Source organism: Marmota monax, unplaced genomic scaffold (genome assembly GCF_021218885.2).
Source record: "Marmota monax isolate L192 unplaced genomic scaffold, Marmota_monax_Labrador192_F-V1.1 WCK01_AAM20220418_F8-fsc00024, whole genome shotgun sequence".
Classification (NCBI taxonomy): domain Eukaryota; kingdom Metazoa; phylum Chordata; class Mammalia; order Rodentia; family Sciuridae; genus Marmota; species Marmota monax.
The window spans coordinates 19,801,127-19,826,780 of NW_026695224.1; the positions used below are offsets into that span (position 1 = coordinate 19,801,127).

Sequence of the window (25,654 nt, forward strand, 5' to 3'; positions counted from 1 at the left end):
CTAGACCTAAAAAGTCTAGAGAAATGAGTAACTTGGGATAGAGGAGGAAAGGAGAGAAAGATGATCCTCAATAGTCTGGAAGCACATACTTCAGAAAGAAAGGGGCATAGGCTTTCAGGTCAGTCTGGCATTAGTTCTGGTTGGTTTCACACACTCAAAACAATGAGGTCCATAACAAAAGTTCCAAGCCTAGAGCCTTCCTTCCTCACAAGCTTCTCTTCTAAAGGCTCATAAGAGACAGAACGAAAAGCTGAAGACCAGATGCTTCTCAATAGCAGCAGCTGAGCAGACCAAGACCAGACTTCCTGATTTAATCTCTTTTCTTGGAATGACTCAGACAAGGTCTATTTGACTCATGCTCTCCCACTTGCTCCTAAAGTCACAGACACTCAGCATCAAAATGGCTACTTCAGATCATTTTACAATAAAAGCATTCTTGCAATAAATGGTCAGCAATGCTCTGGAGGTACACTACTAGGAGCTTCAGTCCAATCATCCACTACTTCAGATCCCAGCCTGAATGTTACTTCCTCAGGAAGGCCTGAAACCAGCACACTCTCAAGGCACTGACCAAAGTGCGAAAGGTCCCTTGCAGGGTTATCAGCTAATGTATGTCCCCCCACTGGGAAAAGTTCATAGAGATAGGACCAAGTCTATTTACCCTAGGCTGGTCTCAGTGCCTGATACGTAGTAGGTACACAATAAACTCACAGTCATCATGGTTATGTTGAAATAAGATGCTTTCGGTAAGAACAGAAAGATCCTAGAACACAGGGGCAACTTGGTCACCAGCAGCTCCAACAGAAGCAAAGTGCCTGAGTGGCCTGAAAGATTCTATGTTCACCCATTGCCATGATGGTATGAGAGGACAGCCTTCCAAACTCTTCATGGAGAAAATAACTGCCTGGTGACAGTTCTCTAGAAGCAACACAAGGAGCCTTCTTAGAGATGCCAATGCTGCTATTCTCAACCAAAGCCCAGTCCAAAGAAGACAGACCTCCAAGGAAATGGGAATTCCCCTGACAAGTTTCCCTGTAATGCTGGAAGGGCCACCCCACAGGACTACTCCAGGGCACCCTTAGCCCAAGATCAAGAGTGATCCTTTCCATTCTATTGGCCCCTTTCAGGATAAAAGAACATTGCTTTTTGCTTGCTTCAGCAGCATATATACTAAAATTGGAATGATACAGAGAAGATTATCATTCTGTGCAAGAATGACACGCAAATGCATGAAGCATTTTCCAAATATTTTTTTTAAAAATGCTTAGTAAGAGCTAAGCTTTTAAAAATAAGATATTTACCATTAATAAAACCTGTGGTATACTATTAAAAAAAAAAAAAAAAAAAAAGAACATTGCCTGCCATCACTTAGAATGAATGCTAAAGCAGCAGCCTGTTACTTGTCTCCAACCAACAATCCAGGCTGGCTGCCAGGACTCTAGGAGGGATTCCCAGGGCACCTCACTCCTACAACCAGCCAGAGGGCTTGATGCATCCCCTACATTTCAGTTCTTACACCTGCTGAATTCTTATACTGGCCTGTAGCTCCTCAGTGATACCTGGACATCCAGTGGCTCCTCCTCAGAGAGTTAGGACTGAGCCCCACCTCCCAGTCCTCCTTCTGTGCTAGGCATAATCCATATACCTAGCTATAGGTGACCTGCAGAAAATGGCACAAAGGGCCCTTGTCAACTGCTGGGAACCAGATTGCCAAGAATAAAAGATCCTGGAAAAGAAGGGCTGCCTCCTCAACTCAGAGCAGACCTGCATCCCTGGGGGAGGAGGGCACTCACACTCAGCATTTGGCGTTTCTCAACCCTGCTGTTCCCCACCACTGACCATTTCATTCTAAACAGCTCAGGAAATCACACCATGGGTCTGCAGATTCCAACAGTGCAATATGCAGGAATGGCCCTCTGATGCTATACTCAACACTCCTTGTAAGATAAAACATAAGGAGAGAGTACACATGGTAGAGGGAAGGTACCAGAGAGGCTGTGACAACTAAGCAGTCAGAGCAAATCCCATTTCACAGACTATTTCTTTACTTAAAAAAAATAGCAAAAGCAACTGAAAAACCAAGGGCTGTGTTCATCCTTTCCTTTAAAACTTTCTTCTTGGAAGGACAAATGGACAACCACCCACATACTGAACATCTTAATGCAGATTCAATAAATCACGAAAAACAAATATGGCAAGGAAAAAACTGATGATAAAAATTAATGTGGGGGCTGGGGTTGTGGCTCAGTGGTAGAGTGCTCACCTAGCATGCATGAGGCACTAGGTTCGATCCTCAGTATCACATAAAAATAAAAAAATAAAGCTATGTGCCCACCTAAAACTAAAAAATAAATATTTAAGAAAAAAAATCAATGTGAACTTGAGCTCTGAGACCACAAGGCAAGCACAACTGCTCCTGTGGACATGTTAATACAGAAATACAAACTCCTCTTTCAAAAACACAACATGGTTTTGATTCCTCACCTTCATTCAACCAACCCCAATTACTAGATGCCTACTCAAGGCCAGCAGGACTATCCCATTACAACAGGTATAAAAGATCCCATGTCCTGCAAAAAACTGAAGTTGGTGCACAGGACTCTGGCCACGTGGGGCAGTGTCAAGGAGTCCAGGAAATCCTACTCCCTGCTGCCCAGCTCCTGGGGGCTCAGGAAGGGAGGACAAAGAAGAAGTTCAGCAGCCTTCCCTCTGCCCTGTCCTGGGAACCTTCAGACACACAGTTCCTCTTAGCTAAGTTTTGGCCCTGTTCCCCATGGGAAGGCTAAAACCAGCAAAGCTGATAGTCCATGTCCATGCCTACAGTCAGTGCCCACAGCAGTAGCCTCCCTCTCCTTCTCCTGCTCCCACACTCTCTAGCACACCTTTTCTCAGCTCCAGTTAGAGTCCTACACTGGCTGCTCTGCCACTCTTTTTAAAAAAATTTTTTGGGGGGAGGGGTACCAAGGATTGAACTCAGGGGTACTTTGCCACTGAGTCACATCCCCATCTCTATTTTGTATTTTATTTAGAGACGGGGTCTCACTGAAATGCTTAGCGCCTAGCCATCGCTGAGGCTGGATTTGAACTTGCGATCCTCCTGTCTCAGCCTCCTGAGCTGCTGGGATTACTACTCTTATAGGAGGATTCCACCCACCATCTTCTCTGCCCAGCACTAGTCATCTGGCCCATGGCTGCTCAAATCTTCCAACTCAAAGTCCCTGACTTGGCACAAGACTCCAGGTAACATCATTTCCAAGACTCTTTTCACCTCTGGTATACAAATCTATAAAACATAGAAGATTTTTTAAAAAAAAAACCCAAGTATATAGAAAATTATATGATAGATCAGGAACAAATCCAATACTATATATTTTATAAAAAACTTACTGCAATTGAGTATAAATCACCAAGTACTTGTTTAGAGGCAAACAATATTATATTTCCTGAAAATGATAAAATAAAGTGAGATTCTGCCAATTAAAGATATAATTTGTGGGCTGGGGCTGTAACTCAGTGGTAGAGCACTTGACTTGTAGGTGTGAGACCCTGGGTTTGATCCTCAGCGCCACATAAAAATAAATAAATAAATATATTGTGTCCATGTACAATTAAAAAAATTTTTTTTAAAAAAAGATACAATTTGTGTGTATACAGTGCTGAGGCTCCATCCCACAGTATCACACATCCTAGCCAATTACTCTAGCACACAAATACAACCTTAGTCCTAAACATGTAATTAAATAATGTTCAACCATGTGAGAATTACAGAGCAATTTATTCTCTTCAAAGTAATCTTGGTAAGCAAGAAATTTCAGAATAAAGAGTATAATAAATATACTAAAATGAAAACCTAAATTGATAAATCAAAATTTATGAATAGATACAGAAAAATCTAAAAGAAATGTCTAATGATAAGCATTTACTCTTATTAGCAAATATTAAAATATGATGTCATAATTATACCTAGAATGAGGGGATATAATGTAATAATAGTCAAAGGAAAGATGGATAAGGAAAGCAAAAGCAGAAGCATAAAGCCTCAACAAAATACTAGCAAGATGAATTCTGCAACATACAAAGAAGACTCTAATAAAACATCAATGGGGCTGGGGTTGTGGCTTGGTGGTACAGCACTTGCCTAGCAGGTGTGAGGCACTGGATTCAACCCTCAGCCCCACATAAAAATAAATAAAATAAAGGTATTGTGTCCATCTATAACTAAAAATGTTTTTTAAAAAATCAATACATAAAGATAAGCTCTAGGGGCTGGGGATGTGGCTCAAGCGGTAGCGTGCTTGCCTGGCATGCGTGCGGCCCGGGTTCGATCCTCAGCACCACATACAAAGAAAGATGTTGTGTCCGCCGAAAACTAAAAAATTAAAAACTAAAATTAAAAAATTTAAAAAATTCCCTCTCTCTCTTAAAAAATACTTTAAAAAAAACTATAAAATGTGTTGTTTTTTTTTAAAAAGATAAGTTCTATTTTATACATTTGTAATAAATAACCCAAAAATGAAATTAAGAAAACATGTTCATAGTAGCATGATGAGTAAGATACTTGGGAATAAATTTGACAGGCCTATGGTAAAACGTTTGCCTCGCAAATGTGAGGCCTTGAGGTGGACCACAGTACCACAAAAAAAAAAAAAAAAAAAAAAGGAAGGAAGGAAAAAATTAAATTGAACCAAAGAAATGCAAAACTTACACCCTGAAAACTATAAAACATTGCTGAAAGAAATTAAAATAGATCTAAATAAAGGGGGAAATATCCCATGTTTATGGATCAGAATACTGAATATTTTTAAAACAGCAATACTTCCCAAAATGATGTACAGATTTGATGCCATCTTTATCAGAATCCCAGCTGACTTTTTTTGTTTGGGGGTAAAAGGGCAGTACTAGGGATTTAACCCAGGGGTGCTCTACAATGAGCTACATTCCCAGCCCTTATTTATTCTAAGACAGGATCTCACTAAGTTGCCCAGGCAGGCCTTGAACTTGCAATCCTCCTGCCTCAGTATTTATACCAAGTCCCAGCACTATCCTTAATAAAAAAAAATATAAGATAGAAGCAAGAAAAGAAATGTCCTGCCCCGTCAACAGTACAGTCATGCCAGGCACATGATGGCACACACCTGTAATCCCAGAGAATTGGAAGGCTAGGCAAGAGGATCACAACTTCAAGACCAGCCTGGGCAACTTAACAAAAATTTATTTAGCCACAATTCAGGATTGCTTATACCGCCATGCAATAACAGGCTTTAATAGTTACTTATATATTAAGCCATAAAAGCTTCTTTTCTCTATTACCAAAGCAGAATAAAAGTTCAAAGGGCACACTGAGCTCTTGTATAACAGAGAACAGCAACACACAATATGAAGAGGTCAAACCTACCATGCACATTCTGATTAAAAACAAAAGACTAGCTTTCACTCAGATCACAGTTTAAAAAAAAAAAAAAAAGTCAGATTCCTGACAATTAATTGAATCCTAAGCAAATGTAAATTGCCAGTCTTTGAAATCATCCAATTATAGACAAATCTGTGGCGGATATCAAACATAAATTGGAAAAGACATAAAAGTTGAGGTGTTATTCCCTATTGGGAAAGCTAGTTGCCTTCTCTGTGTCACAGCACAAAGAATAGAGGGTCGGGGCAAAATCATAAAATCTTTACATACCTCCACATTGATATCAGGGCAGTTTACAATATGTCACTTCTGCCACTCAAGGGACAAATGGACTTAGGGCCATCATCTGGAACCTATCAGCTCATTGTGGAGGCTTCTGACTCCTCAGCTGTGCTTAGGCCAGGACCAGGCATGAGCCCCACTGGGCAGAAAATAGTTGAAAAGGTATGGGGCTGGTAGAAAAGAACCATCTACAGGTCCACAGCATTTCACTAATCCAAGGCTGCTGTCAACTCAAGAGCTACAAACTCAGACATCTTAACTCTTACCTATTTGTTCAGAAATCACCTCAACCACATTCCACATGGGAAGCCACTTAAAGATCAAAGTCTTTAACAAAGAGTAGTAACAAAGAAGCCAGGCTTGAAGTACATGCCTCCCAGGACATGTCTGAGTCCCAGGCTGATAGGCAAAAGTCAATGAGAGCGAGAGCTACTAAGGTGTATCCTCAATGGAGGCAAGCTCAGGTCACTTGGTTTTGACTGCAAACAGTTCAAATTCCATGAATGACAATCACTCATTAATTAATTTTTGGAATGGAAAGCCACACTATCTCAGCCCAATGGCCAATTTCAGGATCCTCCTCTCAATGGCTTGGCTTGAGATAGGCACCCAGCAAACAAAGTCCTCCCCAGCCTCTCAACTGCTGCTGTAACTCTAATGGATGGATCAGGAGAGCAAAACATACGTTCTCTGCAATAGTGACTCACCAGGAAGTCTGTTCATGTTGACTCCTTGAGCTGAGAGTCCTATTCCCATGTACCTTCAAAAAAGCACAAACAAAAAAATTCTGGTTATCAAGTGATTATAGATCTCCCTTCTCAAATATTTGTTAGAAGACAGAAAAAAAAATGGGAAAAGCAATGAATGTGGACTCTTTTTTGGGGAAGAGGGAGGATAGTACTAGAGGGTGCTCTAGCTTTTTACTGAGCTTTTTGTTTTTGTTTTACTCCAACCTTTTCTAATTTTTTTTTAAATTGTAGATGGACATTACACATTTATTATATTTATTTATTTTTATATGGTGCTAAGGATTGAACCCACTACCTCACACCAGGAAAGTGCTCTACCATTGAGCCTCAACCCCAGCCCCTCTTTTTTTTTAAGACAAGGTCTTGCTATGTTGCTGAGGCTTTGCAATCCTCCTGTCTCAGCCTCTGGAATCACTGGAATTATAGGTGTATGCCACCACAACCAGTTGAATGTAGACTCAATATGCTAGTGGCTTTAAGATAACCTTTACATTTTGATTTTCTTTCCTTCCTTCCTTTTTCTCTTCTTTCTTTCTTTTCTTTTCTTTTTTTTTTTGGAGGGGGGGCAGTGCTGGGGATCAAACCCAGAGCCTCACATATGCTTGGCAAGCACTCTGCCACTAAGCTTCACTCCCAGCTTATACATTTTAATTTCCTAATGGAAAGCATCTTAATGCCTTTACAGCTGGAGAAACAGGAGGCAGTGTGAATAAGCATGAACCACTGGCTTTGGCTTCAGAGAAAAGTGTCTTGAAATCCTGGTTTCTAGTTGGTTGGCTTTTTTGGCTCCAGCTAAGGCAAGCAGAACCTATTTCTAAGAAGTACCTAAATATAATAGCTTGATCCTATGTTGTGATTAGCAGAGTAACACAAGGTTAAAACCCACAAGGACAAGCTACTCTGCACCAAGGACCAGGACATAGAAAAAGTACTGCCAGGCTGATCTCTTTTACATTGTCAAACCTCTCACACAAAGCTTCTCTGGGTATGTCAAAACTCATTGCCTGCCAGATATGGTGGCACATGCCTATAATCCCAGAAACTCAGGAGACTGAGACAGGAAGATTGCAAGTTTGAGGCCAGCCTCAGCCATTTCACGAGGCCCTAAACAACTCAGTGAGACCCTGTCTCAAATAAAAAATAAAAAGGGTTGGGGATGTGGCTCAGTGGTTAAGCACTCCTGGGTTCCATGCCTGGTACCAGAAAACAACAACAACTAAAAAAACCTCATTACTCATCCCCTATACATTTACCACTGGCCTCCTAGATGATACAAAACTGGGAGGTGGTGCGGCATGAGCCCCCCAGACCTCTTTACTCTTCCCACCTCAGGTGCCTAAGCAATTAAATTATCCACAACAAGGAAGGGCCCATGCTACAGCAACTCTCAAAGATGTCTGACTGGCAAGAGAGGCAGTCCAAAAAAAGGAATTGAATATTTTTTAGTCTTTTTTGTTTTCTTTTCTTTTTTCATAGTACTGAGGCAAGTGTTCTCCAAGCTGGGCTGTTTTTGTAGTAAACAAAGAAATAGGAATTTCCCCCAAGAAATAAGTTATCACCTCCTAAGAGTGAAATAGCAGAAATTCACACATAACACCTGATTCTAGTCACATGACTGTCAACTAGTAGTTGTGCTCAGAATATTCAAGACCCCCCAAAACTCCATTCAAGGAGGCAGCTGAGGTGTAGCCTTGTAGTTGCATAACAATGTGAATGCACTTAATGTGGCTTAACTGTATACTTAAAAATGATTAAAATGGCCAGGTGCAATAGCATACAAGTGTAATCCCAGAGATTCAGGAGGCTGAGGCAGGAGAATCATGAATTTGAAACCAGCATCATCAACTTAGCAAGACCCTCCTCAACAATTACTTCATCAAGATCCTGTCTTAAAATAAAAAATAAAAAGGGCTGGGGATACAGCTCAGTGGCAAAGTGCCCCTGAGCTCAATACCCAGTTTTTAAAAAAATGGTTAAAATGGTTAATTTCATGGGTATTTTATCACATAAAAATTATTTTTAGGACTGGAGTTGTGGTTCAGTAGTAGAGCACTTACCTGGCATGTGTGAGCACTGGGTTCGATTCTCAGCACCATAGATAGATAGATAGATAGAAAGAAAGAAAGAAAGAAAGAAAGAAAGAAAGAAAGAAAGAAAGAAAGAAAGAAAGAATAAAGGTCCATTGATAACTTAAAAAAATTATTTTTAAAAAGTAATTATAAGGTGGCTGGGGTTGTAGCTCAGTGGTAGAATGCTCACCTTGCATTTGTGAGGCACTGGGTTCGATCCTCAGCACCACATTAAAAAAAAATTTAAAAAATAAACGTATCGTTTCATCTGCAACTAAAAAAAATTTTTAAAGAAAAAAAAAACTTAAAATAAAGAGCTGGAATTGTGGCTCAGTGGTAGAACGCTTGCCTGGCATGTGTGAGGCCCTGGGTTCGATCCTCAGTTTTGCATATAAACAAATAAAAGATCCATTGACATATATAGATATTAAAAAAAAAGTATGGAGTTAGGGTTGTGGCTCAGTGGTAGAGCACTCGCCTAGCATGTGTGAGGCCCTGGGTTTGATCCTCGGCACCACATAAAAATAAAAAATAAAGGTATTGTATCCAACTAAAACTAAAAAAATATTTTTTTAAAAAAAAAGCAATTATAAGGGGGATGGGGTTTTAGCCCCTGCCAGTGCTTTATCTGCAGTAAATGTCCTTTTGCTTTTTTCTGGCTGGCTGCACCTCCATATTTTGGGAAAGAAGCCTCTATCATTCAAACAGAAGACCAAACAGGGAGAGAAGGCTTTGACCCAAGTAATGCACTTGTCTAGCATATATGAGGCCACTGGGTTCAATTCTCAGCACCACATATAAATAAATTAAATAAAGGTCCATTGACAACTAAAAAATAAAAATAAAAAAGCAATTATAAGCCTGACATGTTGGCACATGCCTGTAATTCCAGCAGCTTGAGAGGCTGAGGCAAGAGGATTGCAAGTTCAAAGTCAGCTTCAGCAATTTGTGAGACCCTGTCTCTAAATTAAACATAAAATGGGCTGAGCGTCCCTGGTACCAAAAATATTGCATAGGGTTGCCTTAATTTATCTATTTCTAAATGGTTATACATTCACATTCTGACTGTCCCTGTTAAAATTTTGCAAGGAATCTTTCCACAAATATTTCTCCATCTTGGACTATATCTTGCTCCCCCGTTGTGCTCTACACACTTATGTAGCTGTTTCCTAACCCTAACACTCCCAAGGTCCTCACACCATGATACCCCTGCCCCTGCCAGTGCCTTATCTGCAGTAAATGTCCTTTTGCTTTTTCTGGCTGGCTGCACCTCCATATTTTGGGAAAGAAGCCTCTATCATTCAAACAGAAGACCAAACAGGGAGAGAAGGCTTTGACCCAAACACCGTCCTCTGAAAACAGCAATCCCCATCACGCTGGATAGAGAGACCGGGCAAAGACAGACAAATACGTGGCCCTAATAACCTGGCCCACAGGGTTTAAGGGAAAGGAAAAGAAATAGTATTTCCACGAGGGAACTCCATAGCTCAAAGAAAATACATATTTTGGGGTTTTTTTTTTTTGTTTATTTGTTTGTTTCATTTTTTGGTGGTGCTAGGATTGAACCCAGGGCCCTGATTGTGCTAGCCAAGTGCTCTACCACTAAGCTACACTCCCTGGCCCTTTTTATTTTGAGACAGGAGCTCATTAAATTGCCCAGACTGGCCTTGAACGTGTAATCCTCCTTCCTCAGCCTCTAGAGTAGATGGGATTACAGGTGTGAACCATGGTGCATAGCTGTTGTTTTGTTTTAAAAGCATTTGGGACACAGAGTTGGATCCTTAAAGGTCAAAGACATGACCTAACATACAGCCTGTACTAGACAGAACTGCTTAGCCCTTCCCAGAAACACACAAACTGCCTGCCAGAAGGGGCCAGCTTCAGAAATCATCAGGAGATGGAGCTGTGCAAGCCTGCTGGCAGGATTCCCATTAAATTAAATCTTGCACATTTTCCCAGAAAAATTGCAGCCCAAATAATCAGCTTCCTACTTTACATGGTAGAGGCTGCCAAAACTGGTCTCCATTCCCTTGATGTCCCAGCTGACCAAGCAGCAGACAACCCCAACTGTCCTGCAGTCATCAATCTAACATAGGGCAACATAGCAAGAGGTTTCCCAGACTTGGATGCCAACACTCATCCAGTCTTGTTCAACATGGCATGTGGTCACACTCCTGGCATACAGGTTTCCTGACTCTAAGGTGAGAGCTTATATTGATATATGATTCCTGGGTGACCCTTCACTGCTTAAATCTAGTGCAATAGGGTAGGTCAAGGGTCATCCAAGAAGATTTATGCTTGGTCACCAGCGACAGGTCTCTGGTTCTGCAATGTTCCGTGGGTGGCTCTGTGGGAACCGCCAAAGCACCTGTGCTTAAAATACAAGTTATTCCAGGCACAGTGGTACACCCTATATACCTGTAACTCAGGAGGCTGAGGCAGATGGTCACAAATTCAAGGCCAGCCTAGGCAACTTATCGAGAGCCTCTCTTAAAATTAAAAAAAAAAAATGAAAAAGGCTGGGGAAGTAGCTCTGTGGTATAGCACCCCTGGGTTCAATCTCCATACTCCCATACTGCAAAAAGAAAAAAAAAATTTTAAATACAAGTTGCTTAGGGAAATAGGGTTATAATTCAGTGGTAGCAAACATGCCTAGCATACATGAGGTCCTAATTTTGATCCCGCACCTCAAAAAACAAGAACAAAGCCAGGCAAGGTGGCACACACCTGTAATCCCAGCGGCTCAGGATGCTGAGGCAGGAGGATAGCAAGTTCAAAGCCAGCCTCAGCAAAAGCGAGGCGCTAGGCAACTCAGTGAGACCCTGTCTCTAAATGAAATACAAAATAGGGCTGAGGATGTGACTCAGTGGTCAAGTGCCCCTGAGTTCAACCCCTGGTACCAAAAAAAAAAAAAACACCCAAGAACAAGTTGCTCAGGCTTCCCCACAGGAAAAGCTTCCTCTACCTCTAGCAGCGAATCCTCAACACCTTCCTGTAGACTCTCTGCTCCCCAGGTAGGATAGTGTTTCCTACTGAATGCCTGGAAATCTTCTTACAAACCCCTGTCTCTCAACTGGAGAATCTTAGTGGATGAACTAAAGGTAGAGCATCCAAAAGAAGCCAACACCTACCCACATTTTGGCAATCTGCCACCTCCAGGTATCAATGACACGGGGAGCAGTTCTACAAGAGCCCAACTTAAATACTCAAATGAGGCCAGAGCTGAGTCATGGTCCAAGGGGAAAAAGTTCCAACTCTTCAAACATTAGGTGATAGTAAGTCTTTTATAAAAAAGTAGGATGTTCTAAAACTACAAAAAGATTAGGCTCCTATCTTCTAGCAATTCTTCTACCCTAGGAGACAAAGATGCCCACTCTTATCACTTCTATTCAACATATTAAAAAGTTCTAGCCAGAACAATTATACCAAAAAGGAAAGAAAAGAAAGAGTATCCAAACTGGAAAAAAGGAAACAAAACCATCTCTGTTACAGGTGACAAGAGACCACCCTAAATTCTACCACACACACACACACATACACACACCATATCACATCACACCTCACCCAACCTGTTAGAGCTAATAAGTTACTATTTAAAAATGATCTTAAGGGCTGAGGATGTGGCTCAAGCAGTAGTGCGGTCGCCTGGCATGCGTGCGGCCCGGGTTCAATCCTCAGCACCACATACAAACAAAGACGTTGTGTCCGCCGAAAACTAAAAAATAAATTTTAATTTTCTCTCTCTCTCTCTCTCAAAAAAAAAAATGATCTTAAGAAGTCAAAATACTTACAAACTGAAAACAATATAGTGTTACTAAAACAAACTAAAGACAAAAATATAAAGATAGCCCTTGATTATGGTTTGGAAGGCTTAATCTTATTTAAGATGTCAATAACTCTCAAAGAAATGTACAGATTCAATGTCATCTCTATCAAAATCCCAATGTCATGCCAGGCACGGTGGCACATGCCTGTAATTCCAGAGTCTCAGAAGGACAAGGGAGAGTATCATACATTCTAGGCTAGCCTCAGCAACCAGCAACTTAGTGAGATCCTGTCTCAAAATAAAGAAATAAAAAAGATAATATAGCTCAATGGTAAAGTGCCCCTAGGTTCAATCTCCAATGACGTATTTTGCAGAAATAGAAAAATCTATGTGGAATCCCAAAGGACACTGAGTAGCCAAAACAGTCTTCAGAAAGAACAAACTGGAGGTCTCATACTTCCTTATTTCAAAACATTAATCAAATAGAGTAGTACTGGCATAAAGATAGATATATAGACCAATGAAATAAAATGGAAATGGAGCCCAGAAATAAACCCTTACATATAGGCAACTAATTATGACAAGGGTAATAAGACTATTCAATGGGGAAATGGCAGTTTTTTCAACAAATAGTGATGGGACTTCTGGACAACCATAAACAAAGAACAAAGTTATACATATATAAAAATTTACCCTAGGTCAAAACGGTTAATTAGGATCAAAGGATAAAACATAAGGAATGAGAATATAATTTATAGAAGAAAACATAGGGGGAAAGTTTCACAAAATTGAATCTGGTAATGATTTCTTGAATATGATACCAAAAGCTCAGGCAACAAAAAATATAGATGAACTGGGTTTCATCAAAATTTAAAACTTTTCGGGCTGGGGATGTGGCTCAAGCGGTAGCGCGCTCGCCTGGCATGCGTGCAGCCCGGGTTCGATCCCAGCACCACATACAAACAAAGATGTTGTGTCCGCCGAAAACTAAAAATTAAATATTAAAAAAAAAAAAAAAAATTAAAACTTTTGTACATTAATGAACATTATCAACACAGTGAAACGACAGTGGAAACACATGAAATAAGAGAAAATATGTACAAATTATATATCTGATGATGGGTTCATATCCAGGATATATATAGAACTCCGACAATAACAACAACAAAAAACCCTGATTAAAAAACAGATGAAGGATTTATATAGATATTTCTCTAAAGAAAATATACAAATAGCTAATAAGTACATAAAAGGATGCCAGATGTAGTGGCACATGCCTGCAATCCCAGTGACTGGGGAGGGTGATGCAGGAGGATCTCAAATTCAAAGCCAGCTTCACCAACTTAGGGAGAAGGCCCTAAGCAACTTAGTGATACCTTGCCTCAAAATAAAAAATAAGAAAAGGACTGGGAATGTAATTCAGCACCCCTGGGTTCAATCCGCAGAAAAAAAAGGATACAAAAAGATGTTCAACTAATCATTCAAGAAAAATAAATCAAAACCGCAATGAGATACTTTAGGCTGCCAAAAATAAAACAATAAGGAAAGGGCAGAATGAAAACCCCAAACCCTAACATGTTCTCCTAGTCACCTAATGTATTACCTTTATATCTAAGGAACCAAAAGAATAACACTAGAGCATCATCTAAAACTGTATTTCCTCTGGTGATCACTGGAGACATCTGAAAATGACCAAGTTTTGGGTAGCTGTTGAGTCATTGCTAAAGTTCAATAATTTAGTAAAAAGAAGTGCAGCTCTCTGCTTTCTGATTATCCTGTGAGCTGCTTCCCTCTGCCACACATTCCACCGTGAAGTTCAGCCTCACCTTGAGCTCCAAGGAATGGAGCTGTTTATGGATGGAGACCTCTGAAACCACACTAAGGAGACAAAGATGAATTTAACATGGTCCTTAAAACCTCTAAATCAGTTGAGAACACAAAGTGACCTAAATGAATAAGCTAATATGATGATGATATTCATGCCTGACTTAGAAGTGGTGCTTCTCTAGAGCCCTGAGGAATGGAGCCAGCCTTCTACAGACAGACCTAGGAAACCTTGAGCCCTCTAATAAACATTACCTCCTCTAAATAAATAAATTAATAAATAAAATTTGAGATAAATTTCTCTTTAGAGAGACCTTGAGGATATTCTTGCCTTCCACAAAGATCCTACAACAGTACAGTGCTGCGGACACAATGGTGGGGGCATAGACTCTGTACTGACAGTATCAAGCTGGGATGAGCCAGAGAACCAAAGTTTACTGACTCAAAGAGGGAGACTCACTAAGAAAGTGAAAGTTGAGCTAAGACCTGGTAAAGGAGATGAAAGGAAAAAGAAGAGCCATGCAGAGTGTGCTATGCAGAAGCAGCAGAATGTACGAAGGCATACAGGCAAAAAAGGAGTCACAGTGTAGCGTAACAGGCTGGGCATACCTAAAAACAGCCAAAGCTGGAATAGGAAACGGGCTGTGCATGCATAGCCTGCGTGCTTGCTTAAGGAGTTTGAACTTCTGGGGGAGGTTAATGGGAAGCCACAGAAGGGGTGTAGCAAGGGCACAGCTGATCAAACAGCCCCTATGTGGAAAATGGATTCAAGAAGCAAAACTGAACACTACCAAAGTCATCCCAGTAGAAGATGACAAGGGTTAGACAAGGACAAGAGCAGTAGGGACAGAATGATGTGGACAGAGCCAAGTGTTCTCTAGAACATAGTGAACTAACTGTGGAGGGGAGGGGCTTGAGAAACCCAGGACATTGCCCAGCAAAATCAGTCGCTAGAGCAAAGTCAATTCTCTGAGACCACTTGGAAATTCTGGAGCCAAAGTGCTCAGTCAAAATCAGTAGTGGTCATTCCCCAGCTCTGCTCTAGCCCTGGCACTGACAGCAAGCACCAACATTTGAATAAGAAACATACTTGCAAGGAACAAATATGTGGAACACTTCCAGATTCAAATCTCACCTCTTCCCTTTTATTCACCATGGATCCATGGGCACACCACTTGGCCTCTCAGGTAACAGCTGTTTCAACAGCTATTATCATGAGTCCAGAGAGCCCTCAGTGCAGCCACTCCCCAGGATCAAAGGAGAAGCTGGGCTTGTGCTCAAGAAGGAAAGATGGTAGATGACTATTTGTACGACCCCATTCTGTCCACTAATTCCACAAGTGTAGGCTCTTCCACAATCTGGTATATTAGGTCATTCTCAAAGGCCTGAATCTTGGGACATCTAAAAACAAATGCCTCTTTACTTGGAATTGCCAAGGAGAAAGGAGATGAGCATTTGCTTCCTTGTGCTAAAGGGAGAGGTTATACTAGGAACGTCAGAAGATGCAGGCTGTCCTAGACAGTCTTGCAGGAAGGGAGGTAGCAAAGGCTCCCACACCCAGAGCAGCTAACAGAATAGAAAAAGCAGTCTGGTGCCCCAACACTTCACTTCTCCATTGGCCTTTCTTTTCAGGTAGCAGGATATAGCTGAGGAGCCTGACGGGATGGGAGCAGGGGAATACCCCACAGCAGGACTGACAGTAAGGCAAACCCATCTGATTTACCCCTTCTTCTATACTGCAGCAAAATGGAGAGGAAATACCACTTGTCAGAGAGGTGACACCTCCAGGAAGTACAGAGAGACAGCAGACAAGCTCTTTATGACCCTTCAAGCCCAGGATCATAAGTCAGCCTCTAACTTACCAGTTTCTATCCTTCACTACCAAACCACAATGTAAGCTGGAGCTAAAAGAAGAGTAACTCTCTTCCCTATACCCTATCTGGATTCAGAGAGAAAAGGGCAGCAAACAGGCACTGCCTAGCCAAACCAGATGGAGATTCATCAGACAATGAATGATTTGGAGGAGGAGCAGTCACACCTGTAAGTGGGCAGCAAAAGTCCTCAGTTGAACAAACCCAAAGCAGGCAGCTGATCACATAACAGGTCCACCCAGAAGCTGCCACCATCCACCACAGGCAGCCAGAGTTATACTGGGGCTGTGGAAAATGACTTCTTCAGAAAGGAGTGGCAGCTCCTGAGGCCCAGGCTGCACACTATCAACCTTCCTCCCTTCTGCCACATAACCAAGATTGCTAAACCTGCAGTAACATGGAGACACAAGCACACTTGTCTGCTTACATTCTTCTTTTTCTCTTTGGTTTTCCAGATTCTCTACAATTGACAGAATTACTTTTATGATAATTAAAAAATCATGTTAGGAGCTACTTGATGGCCACATACTAAGAAGATGGTTGGCTCTCACCCTTCTGACTCTCTCTGGATCATCCCAAGGCAACATTTTAGTGATGGGGGACACACTGGAGAACTTGGCTTTCATGGTTGGCTCCACAGTACAACCAGTTCCCTGAGCCTGTCTGTTCCCTGACGATATAAGGTGCCTCAGAAGATAATCGCAGGAACAGTCAAAATCCTTGCTGAGCAGTGGATTTGATACCACCAAGATTAACAAGGCACCTCCTGATCCTGAGCCTATGCTCAGGAGACGCTGTTGCACTGAGATGGACTCAGCTCTGACTGGAGAGTCTTCCATGATCTAAGCAGGCCTGGTGGTATACAGAGGACAGGACCTTAGAAACCAGGTGTGGCAGCCCATGCCTATAATTCCAGCTACTCAGGAGGCTGAGGCAGAAGGACTGCAAGTTTGAGACCAGACTGGACAACTTAGTGAGACCCTATCTCAAAATAAAATAAACAGGCTGGGGAATGTAGCTCAGTGGAAAGCACTTGCCTAGCATGCATGAAGCACTGGGTCCAATCACCAGGACTACAAAAAAAGAAAGAAGGAAGGATGAATGGATGAATGGATGGACATACAAACCAGGACCTCTTGACTCTCCAGATATGTACCAAGCTAGAGGGAAAAGAACATTCCTTTGCTGTCCTCTCCCACCTGTCCTGACAGAGAGCTGGGAACACCATACACCGGGGACTCCTCTGATAACAAGTCTGATATTCCCTTCCTGCCTCTGGAAGGGAAGCATCTGAAGAGTTTTAGAGTGACAGAAATACTTCACAGCAGGACTCAGAGATAACACCCCTGACTCTGTGCAGCTGGTCTCATGCACTTCAGCTAATTCAGGCCTTATATTTCAACCCACATCTCAGGTTACCTATCAGAAGAGAGTTGGTCCAAAGTGCTTCTGAGCTTCTTCCCAGCTCTGACCTAGAGACTTCAATTCTGGGCAGAATGTCAATAATGTCTAAGTACTACTGCAAATGTTGTATACACAGATGCAAACTGAAAATGAGGAAGACCTTGGAACAGCAATCAAAAAGTCACCAAGAGGAGCTGGGGCTGTGGATCAGTGGTGAGTGCTTGTCTAGCACATGTGAGGCTCTGGGTTCAATCCTCAGCACCACATAAAAATAAATAAAATAAATGTTTTGTGTCCAACTATAACTAAAAACAAAGTCACTAAGAGCATGATGGTGCAAGTCTGTAATCCCAGCAACTTGGGAGGCTGAGGCAGGAGGAACACAAGCTAGAGGCCAGCTTAGCAAGACCCTGTCTTAAAATAAAAAAACAAAGGACCAGGATGTAGGTCAGTAGTAAAGTGCTCTGGGTTAAATTCCTAGTAAAAAAAAAAAAAGTCACCAAGAAAGGGCTGGGGTGTAGCTCAGTGGTAGAACATTTGCTCAGTATGCATTAGGTCCTGGGTTCCATCCCCAGCACTGCAAACAAACAACAGAAAGTGAAAAGAAAACTTGTAAATAGTTAAAAATATTTGAAAATCATATGTATAATAAGGGTTGATATATAAAATATAAAAATATACAGGATATATAAAATATCCTGTCAGGCACAGTGGTGCACATCTATAATACCAACAACTCAGGAAGCTGAGGCAAAAGGACCACAAATTCAAAAACAGCCTCAGCAACTTTGTGAGACCCTCAGCAACTTAGTGAGACTCTGTCTCAAAATAAAAAATAAAAAAGGACTAGTAAAATGCCCTCTGGGTTTAATCCCTAGTAGGGAAGAAAGAAAGAAAAAAAAATTCCTATAACTCAACAACTTTTAAAAAAAGACAAACAACCCAATTAAAAAATGGGGAAAGGACTCAAAGAAGAGACATTTATTTAAAGGAGGTATACAAAAAGGCATGAAACTAGTCATTAGGAAATGCAAATCAAAACCACAGTGAGGGCTGTGGTTGTGGCTCAGTGGTAGAGTGCTTGCTTAGCATGTATAAGGCACTGGGTTTGATCCTCAGCACTACATAAAAATAAATAATATAAAGGTACTGTGTCCATCTATAACTAAAAAATATATTTGAAAAAACACAAAACAGCTGGGCACAATGGCATATGTCTGTAATCCCAGTGGCTCGGGAGGCTGAGACAGGAGGATTGAGAGTTCAAAGCCAGACTCAGCAATGGCAAGGTGCTTAGCAACTGAGTGAGACCCTGGGTCTAAATAAAATACAAAATTGGACTAGGGATGTGACGCAGTGGTCCAGTGCCCCTGAGTTCAATCCCTAGTACAAATAAATAAATAAAATTAAAAAACACAAATCATAATGAGTTACCACTCCACACCTAGGACAGCAATATTAGGGAGGAAGAAAGGGAAGACAGGAGGGAATGACAGGAGGATATGGGGAAATTAGAACCTTTATACGTTGCTAATGGAGAATAAAACATTGCAGCCACCATGGAAAACCCCTTGGTGATTCCTAAAAAAGTTAAATTTAGCATTATTGTATGACTTAGCAATTCTATTGTTAGGTGTATACCCAAAAAAAATAAAAAACGGAGATTCAAACAATAAGTATACCAATGTTCATAGCAGCATTATTCACAATAGCCAAAAGGTTATTCGACCCAAGGGTCCATTGACAGATACATAGATAAAGAAAATATGGTATGTATATATTCAGTGGAATACTACTCAGTCATAAAAATGAATAAAGTTCCTTGTAAAATATTGCCATGTGTATAAAAATACAAAAGATCCCAAAAGTCAAGAAAAGGAATGAATTTCTGAGAGATAGGCCACAACAAGAGAAACCTTGAAAACATTGTTACATAAAACAAATCAGATAGAAAAAGACAACTATTGTAGGAATACCTTTATATAAAGCAGCTAGAATAAGCAAATTTGTAGAGAGAAAGTAAATTAAATTAAATGTAACCACTAGGAGTCAGGCTTGATGGCATACAGCTATAATCCCAACTACTCAGGAGGCTGAGGCAGAAAGATTGCAATATGGAGTCTAGCATAGACAATTTAGCATGACCCTGTCTCAAAATTTAAAAAATAAAAAGGGGGATGGGGTTGTGGCTCAGTGGTTTGGCAATAGAGTACTTAGCTACCACGTGCGAGGCCCTGGGTTCGATCCTCAGCACCACATAAAAATAAATAAAGGTATTGTGTCCAACTACAACTAAAAAATAAATATAAAATAAAAAGGGCTAGGGGTATGGGGATGTACCTCAGTGGTATAACACCCCTGGGTTCTGATACCACTAACACACACACACAGAAAAAACAACAACCAGGAGCTAGGAGGAAGAAATAGAAAGTTATTGCTCAATGGGTACAGAGTTTCTGTTTGGGGTTATAGAAATATTTTGGAAATACATGATAATGGTTGCACAACATTGTGAATATAATTAATATCACTGAATTGTACACTTAAAAAAGAATAAATGGCAGGGTGCAGTGGCACACGCCTATAATTCCAGTAACTCAGGAAGTTGAGGGAGAAGGATTCTAAGTTCCAGGCTAACCTTGGCAACTTAGCAAGACCCTGTCTCAAAATAAAAAATAAAATAAAAATGCTGGGGATATAGCTCAATGGTTAGGCACCCCTGGATTCAATTCCCAGTACTGATGAGAAAAAAAAAGCGGGGTAAGTGGTTCATTTTATGTTACAAATATTTTACCACATATACACACAGAGTCACACCCCTACAGTTCTGCATGCCAGCATGAGCCTCATCTGGTTTTTCCTGATTAGACAAGTAGGGCCCAGGCACAGAGTTCAGTGAAAAACATCAGAATATTTTGTATTATGGCCTCATGTCAGAAATAACAAGTCCCTCTCTGCTAGCACAGAACAACTGAGAAGAGCAAAGAACATAGTTTACTTTCTATCAATTTCTTCTTAGAAGGAAGGTAGATTTTTATGGGCTAATAAGCCCATAGGCATTTTTAATAATGGTTGCTTAAGTAACATGAACCAATGATTATGGGACTTGAACATTTTAATTTAAGATCCATCAATGGGATATCTTCAGACCCACAAAGCTGTGGTAGAAAGTGATAAGGTTTTCAGGAAAAAAAAAAAAAAAGAAGATGATGCAAGGTTCTCAGCCTCAGGGCTGAGTTGGCTTTTGAGGGCTAGGGAAGGTAGGAGCTCTGCTCTTCACCCTCTCAGATGAAAACAATCACCACTGCCTCCACCCCAGATCTCCAAGGAGCTCCTGGAATCCCATCTGACAGTTTCATTTTGACATCTAACACCTTAGCTATAGCTCAGCAGGTTGGCAATTTTGTTCCTATCAGAACTTGTCCCAGATAAAAGAAATCAACAGTCTATACAACAGAGAGGACTCTGAAACAGTGGCTACAAAATAGTTGTAGAGACAGGATCTTGCTGTGTTGCCCAGGCTGGCTTCAAACTCTTGGGGCTCAAATAATCCTCACACCTCAACCTTCCAAGTAGCTGAGACTACAGGCATGCACCACCACACCCAGCTCTATTCTTAAAATATAAAGCATGTTTAGTGTTGAAAGATCCTATGTATTCTTTTTATAGTTTAAAAGAAAAATTATCTAAGGACTCTGGTGTAGCTCAGAGGTAGAGTGCTAGCCTGAGTTTGATTCCCCAGCACCACAAGGAAAAAAAAAACAAACTTATCTATAGATCAAAAAAATATGTATTTATTTTTGAAAAAAAAAGAATATAATCATTTGCAGACTCCTGGCACAAAGGCTGTTATGAAATAGCAGTCTATAAAAAATAGTGCACACCAATTTCAGATCCATGGCTTCATAAACTTGGCTGTAACCAGTTCTACTCTGCCAACCATTCCCTCTGCTTCTTTCCTCTTGGTTCAGCTCTGAGTTGGCACTGTCTTTGAATCATCTGGGCACAACTACCCTTCTCCTCTGTCTACTTTTCGTCTTCCAACTACCTTTCATCTCCAAACTTCCAATTTACAACTGCCTGGTATACTGTACATTGAGAAAAATTCTGGAACTTTGTCTAGACAAGAATGAGTGTTGTTATCAATCAGTAATGTCTGTCATAAAAGCTGAGGGTATGGGGGAGGGAGTATTTCACATTTGCCATAACTGATCTTAAATTAAACTTCCCTGAAATACCAAAACTACCTCTAAGTCCATAAGGGAGGAGAAGACGACAAGTGGAAAAGGGGTGCAAAGGACTTCTTTAGCCACTCCTCCACATCCCTAGACAGTCAAGGGCATCCTGCTCTGTACCCTTGATGACAAAGGGACCAGCCTCTGCTCTATCACCAAGTCCTCCAGCTTCATTTCTTGCAACACAGCAATGACTTCACATTTTGGTCACAACACAAAAATGCCAACAATCCTGGAGCTAAAAAAAGATGTTTAACATAAAGATTAGGGATGCAGCTCAATGGTAGAGCACTTGCCTGACGTGTGTGAGACCTTGGGTTCAATCCCCAAAACTGGGGGGTGGGGGAGAGATGGGTTTTGTTTTTGTTTTTTTTTTTTTAAAGAGAGAGAGAGAGAATTTTTCAATATCCATCCCTTAGTTATCGGCGGACACAACATCTCTGTTTGTATGTGGTGCTGAGGATCGAACCCGGACCGCACACCGCACGCATGCCAGGCAAGCACGCTACCGCTTGAGCCACATCCCCAGCCCCGGGAGATGGATTTTAAACAGAATTTCAGGAAAGGGAGAGGGACATCCTGGCACTTAGACACGGTTACTCATCCCTCTCCCAGTGAGGAGTCTTTTCTTTTCTTTCTTTTTTTTTTTTTTTAAAAAGAGAGAGTGAGAGAGAGAGAGAGAGAATTTTTTAATATTTATTTTTTAGTTTTTGGCGGACACAACATCTTTGTTTTGTATGTGGTGCTGAGGATCGAACCTGGGCCGCACGCATGCCAGGCAAGCACGCTACCGCTTGAGCCACATCCCCAGCCCAATGAGGAGTCTTTTCTTTCCAACTTGACCACATGAACCTGCTATGGGGCCCTTTATCTCTTTCCAGTGGCCCCAGAATAGGAATAGCATATAATGTCTGCCACCCAAAGCAAAAGGTTCATTCTCTGTGCTCCAGCCTAGTGAGCCCCTGCTTCCCTCCAACAGAGAATCTCCCCTTCCTACTGACCCACTAGAGGAAAGAGCAAATTTCCAGAAAACGAAGAAACAACGGGGGCAGGAGGGGAGATGTGAAGTGAATTCTAGGAATTTCTCTAGAGGCTAATCCTTGACCAACAAAGACCCCAGTTATAAAGAAGCAGCCACACTCTCCACTCTCAGCTCACAGTTGGAGCCTGGCCACATAAAGCAAGGAGATCCCACCAGAAAAGTGGTCACCATATAGACTCCAGTTCTCTTACCACATGCCACAGCTATATCCCAGTATGCCCAAACTAGACCAGGGCGTTAACCCTCAGCACTGGTAAGCCATAAAATATTCCAAGAGGTTCCAGAGCACAAATATTTCAGTCTCAAGAAATAGCATGGACTGGGGTTATAGCTCAGGGTAGAGGACTTGCCTTGCACAGGTTCAATTCTCAGCACCACATAAAAATAAATAAAATAAAGGAGGTATTGTGTCCATCAACAATTAAAAAAAGAAACAGCACACTGTGTTACCTGGGAAGAGACATAGCCCAAAGCTCAGCATCTACCTGTGAGGCCACCAGCTCCAGGGGGGCAGTCAGGGAGAGCTGCCTTGGGCAAGGACAGCAACTATACCTCTGAGCAGTCAGGACAAGGCTTTTGTTAGTCCACAGATAAACACTGAACTTCCCAACAGCAACATACAATACATACACAGTGGACTGAGGGGACCTTGAATGTGGGACCAGCCGCAGGCTGTCTCTACACAGGGAGGGTCTGGGCTCAGAGGCTTTCCAGACCAGGAAGGCAGCAAATAAGATCTTAGAGAGTGACTCTCTAAGTCTCCAGGGAAAATCACTTTGGGTGATCCTGACTCAGAAAGGAAAATGCTTAGACATAAAATATGAAACCACCAGAGAATTCTATATAAGCAGAGTCCCTTTACCTCTGAGAAGCCTCCCTGGTTATCAATCTTCAGGATCCCTCCCCTGTATCTTACCATATGGGAGAAAGGCCAGCTAAGAGAGAGAAAAGAGAACTGCTGTAAGAAAGCCATTTTCAGGGCCAAGGATCTAAAGCCACTGGACCCCTCTGGACAAAGATCTCAGACAGAGGAGCCTCTACACCACATCAACAGAGTTCTTCCCCAGCTAGAGTCTCTACACACTGTTACTGCCCTCAGGACAAAGTCCATGACCCTTGCCACAGCACACAAGGGGTTTTCAATCCAGCCCTTGACTACTTCATTCCCTGTGCCCATATCTTCTCATTGTTGTAGTGTTTTGACACAGGGTCTCACTATGTTGTTCAGCTGACTTCAAATTTCTGGGCTCAAGCAATCCTCCTGCTTCAGCCTTCTGTAGTAGAGTGCCCCTGAGTTGCTGAGACTACAGGCATGCCTACTTTTGCCTCCACATCTTTTTATACATTGTGTCTTCTGCCTGAAGCATCTGCTCCTCACTTTGTTCACTGGAACACTAATTCCTCCTTCCATTAAGCATCATCACTTCTTATATGAAGCTTTCTCCAGAGGTGAAGGAGGAAATCTGGGCCACCTTGGATAGTACATACACTATCAGCTAACCTTTTCTCTATCACCCCTTGAGGTCACAAGCAGGGCATATCTGTGTTCTCTATAAACAGACTTCATAACCTGTGGCCCTAGGGTTCAGGCCTGGGGCAAAATAACAAGGGCCTGTCTGCTGTATAGAATGAATGGACGGACACACTGTCTTTTGCCTAGCCACAGGAAGTCAGCTAACGGAAGAAGCAATAGCTGGCTAATTATGACCAGAGATCCCTGCTCAGGGGCCCAGCTGCTGAGAACACCCCACCCCTTCTCACACTGTCCAGTGTTCTAGTCCAGGCTTGCTGTTCTTGAGTAGAGCCACCCATCACATGTCAGAAGGCTTCTGCTGCTGGGATGATGTTACAGTCTATTTTGAGGGTCACACTGGAGCATCGGTCAGCTGGGTCAACCACACCCTCCATGTGTCATCACTAAAAGCCAGGGATACCCACAGGTCTGTAAACTCTGCCTGAAGAAGGTGGTGCCTGACCATGAACCCTCAGCTTAAGGGCCTCTTTGGCTTCCTGGAAAGATCAACCTGGATGCACCTTATCTCCTGGCACCACTGGCAGGGCTCATATGCCTCCTTACCCCATCAGACCTGCTCTCAATGTTCACAGCTCTGGTGACTCGGCAAAATGCAGCCAAAACCCATCGATCTGTGCCAAGCTCTTAGTTCAAACCTCCTTCTCCATAGCTCTCCCTCATATGTGGGGAATACCCTAAAAGCAGCCCAGCACCCTGACATGGAGCTAGTTATTCAATGAACTCATAGGCCCATGGGTCCAACTGCTGGAAAACTCCTACTCATCCTTCACAATCATGCCCAGGCTCTGCCTCCTTTTGCAAAGAGGCTTTCAGTCTACTCTCTACTGAGTAGGTTACAGGCTCCCTGAGGACAAGGCTGATCTGCATTGGCTTTACACATAGCACAGGACCTGACACGTAGTAGGGAAAAATATAAATGAAATGAAACTTTCTGATCAGATTAGCTTACTGTATTCTTCTACAAAAAACATCATGAGAACAGATAGGCACAGTGTCACATGCCTGTGATCCCAGAGATTCTGAAGGCTGAGACAGGAGGATCACAAGTTGGAGGCCAACCTTGGCAACTCAGCAAGACCTGTCTTAATAAAAAGGGCAGGGATGTAGCTCAGTAGTAGAATGCTCCTGGGTTCAATCCCCAGTACTGGGAAGGAAGGAGGAAAAAAACACATCATATCAGGGTGCAGTAGCACACGCCTGTAATCCCAGCGACTGGGGAGGCTTTCACAGAAAGATCGCAAGTTCAAAACCCACCTTAGCAACAGCAAGTTGCTAAGCAACTCAGTAAGACCCTGTCTCTAAATAAAACACAAAACTGGGGATGTGGCTCAGTGGTCGAGTGCCTCTGAGTTCAATCCCCAGTACCAAAAAAAAAGGACATCATGAGAACAAATGCATTTCTTAAGAACCATGACACAAAAAACTGGATTCATGAAGACTTTCTACAAAGGAGATATATCCAAATCTC

General features: G+C 41.9%; 1 protein-coding gene and 1 pseudogene across 2 annotated transcripts in view; one reads left to right on the forward strand and one right to left on the reverse strand.

The window, feature by feature from the left end:
- The window catches only part of Ranbp10 (RAN binding protein 10), a 67,447-nt gene that overhangs the window by 37,176 nt on the left and 4,617 nt on the right, over positions 1–25,654 (reverse strand). For both annotated transcript variants that reach the window (XM_046434297.2, XM_046434296.2), the window contains exon 3: positions 6,400–6,452. In XM_046434297.2, coding sequence (XP_046290253.1) covers positions 6,400–6,452 — 53 coding nt within the window. The remainder of the gene's footprint in view (positions 1–6,399; positions 6,453–25,654) is intronic.
- Positions 1,151–1,251, forward strand: LOC124086808 (U6 spliceosomal RNA; annotated as a pseudogene).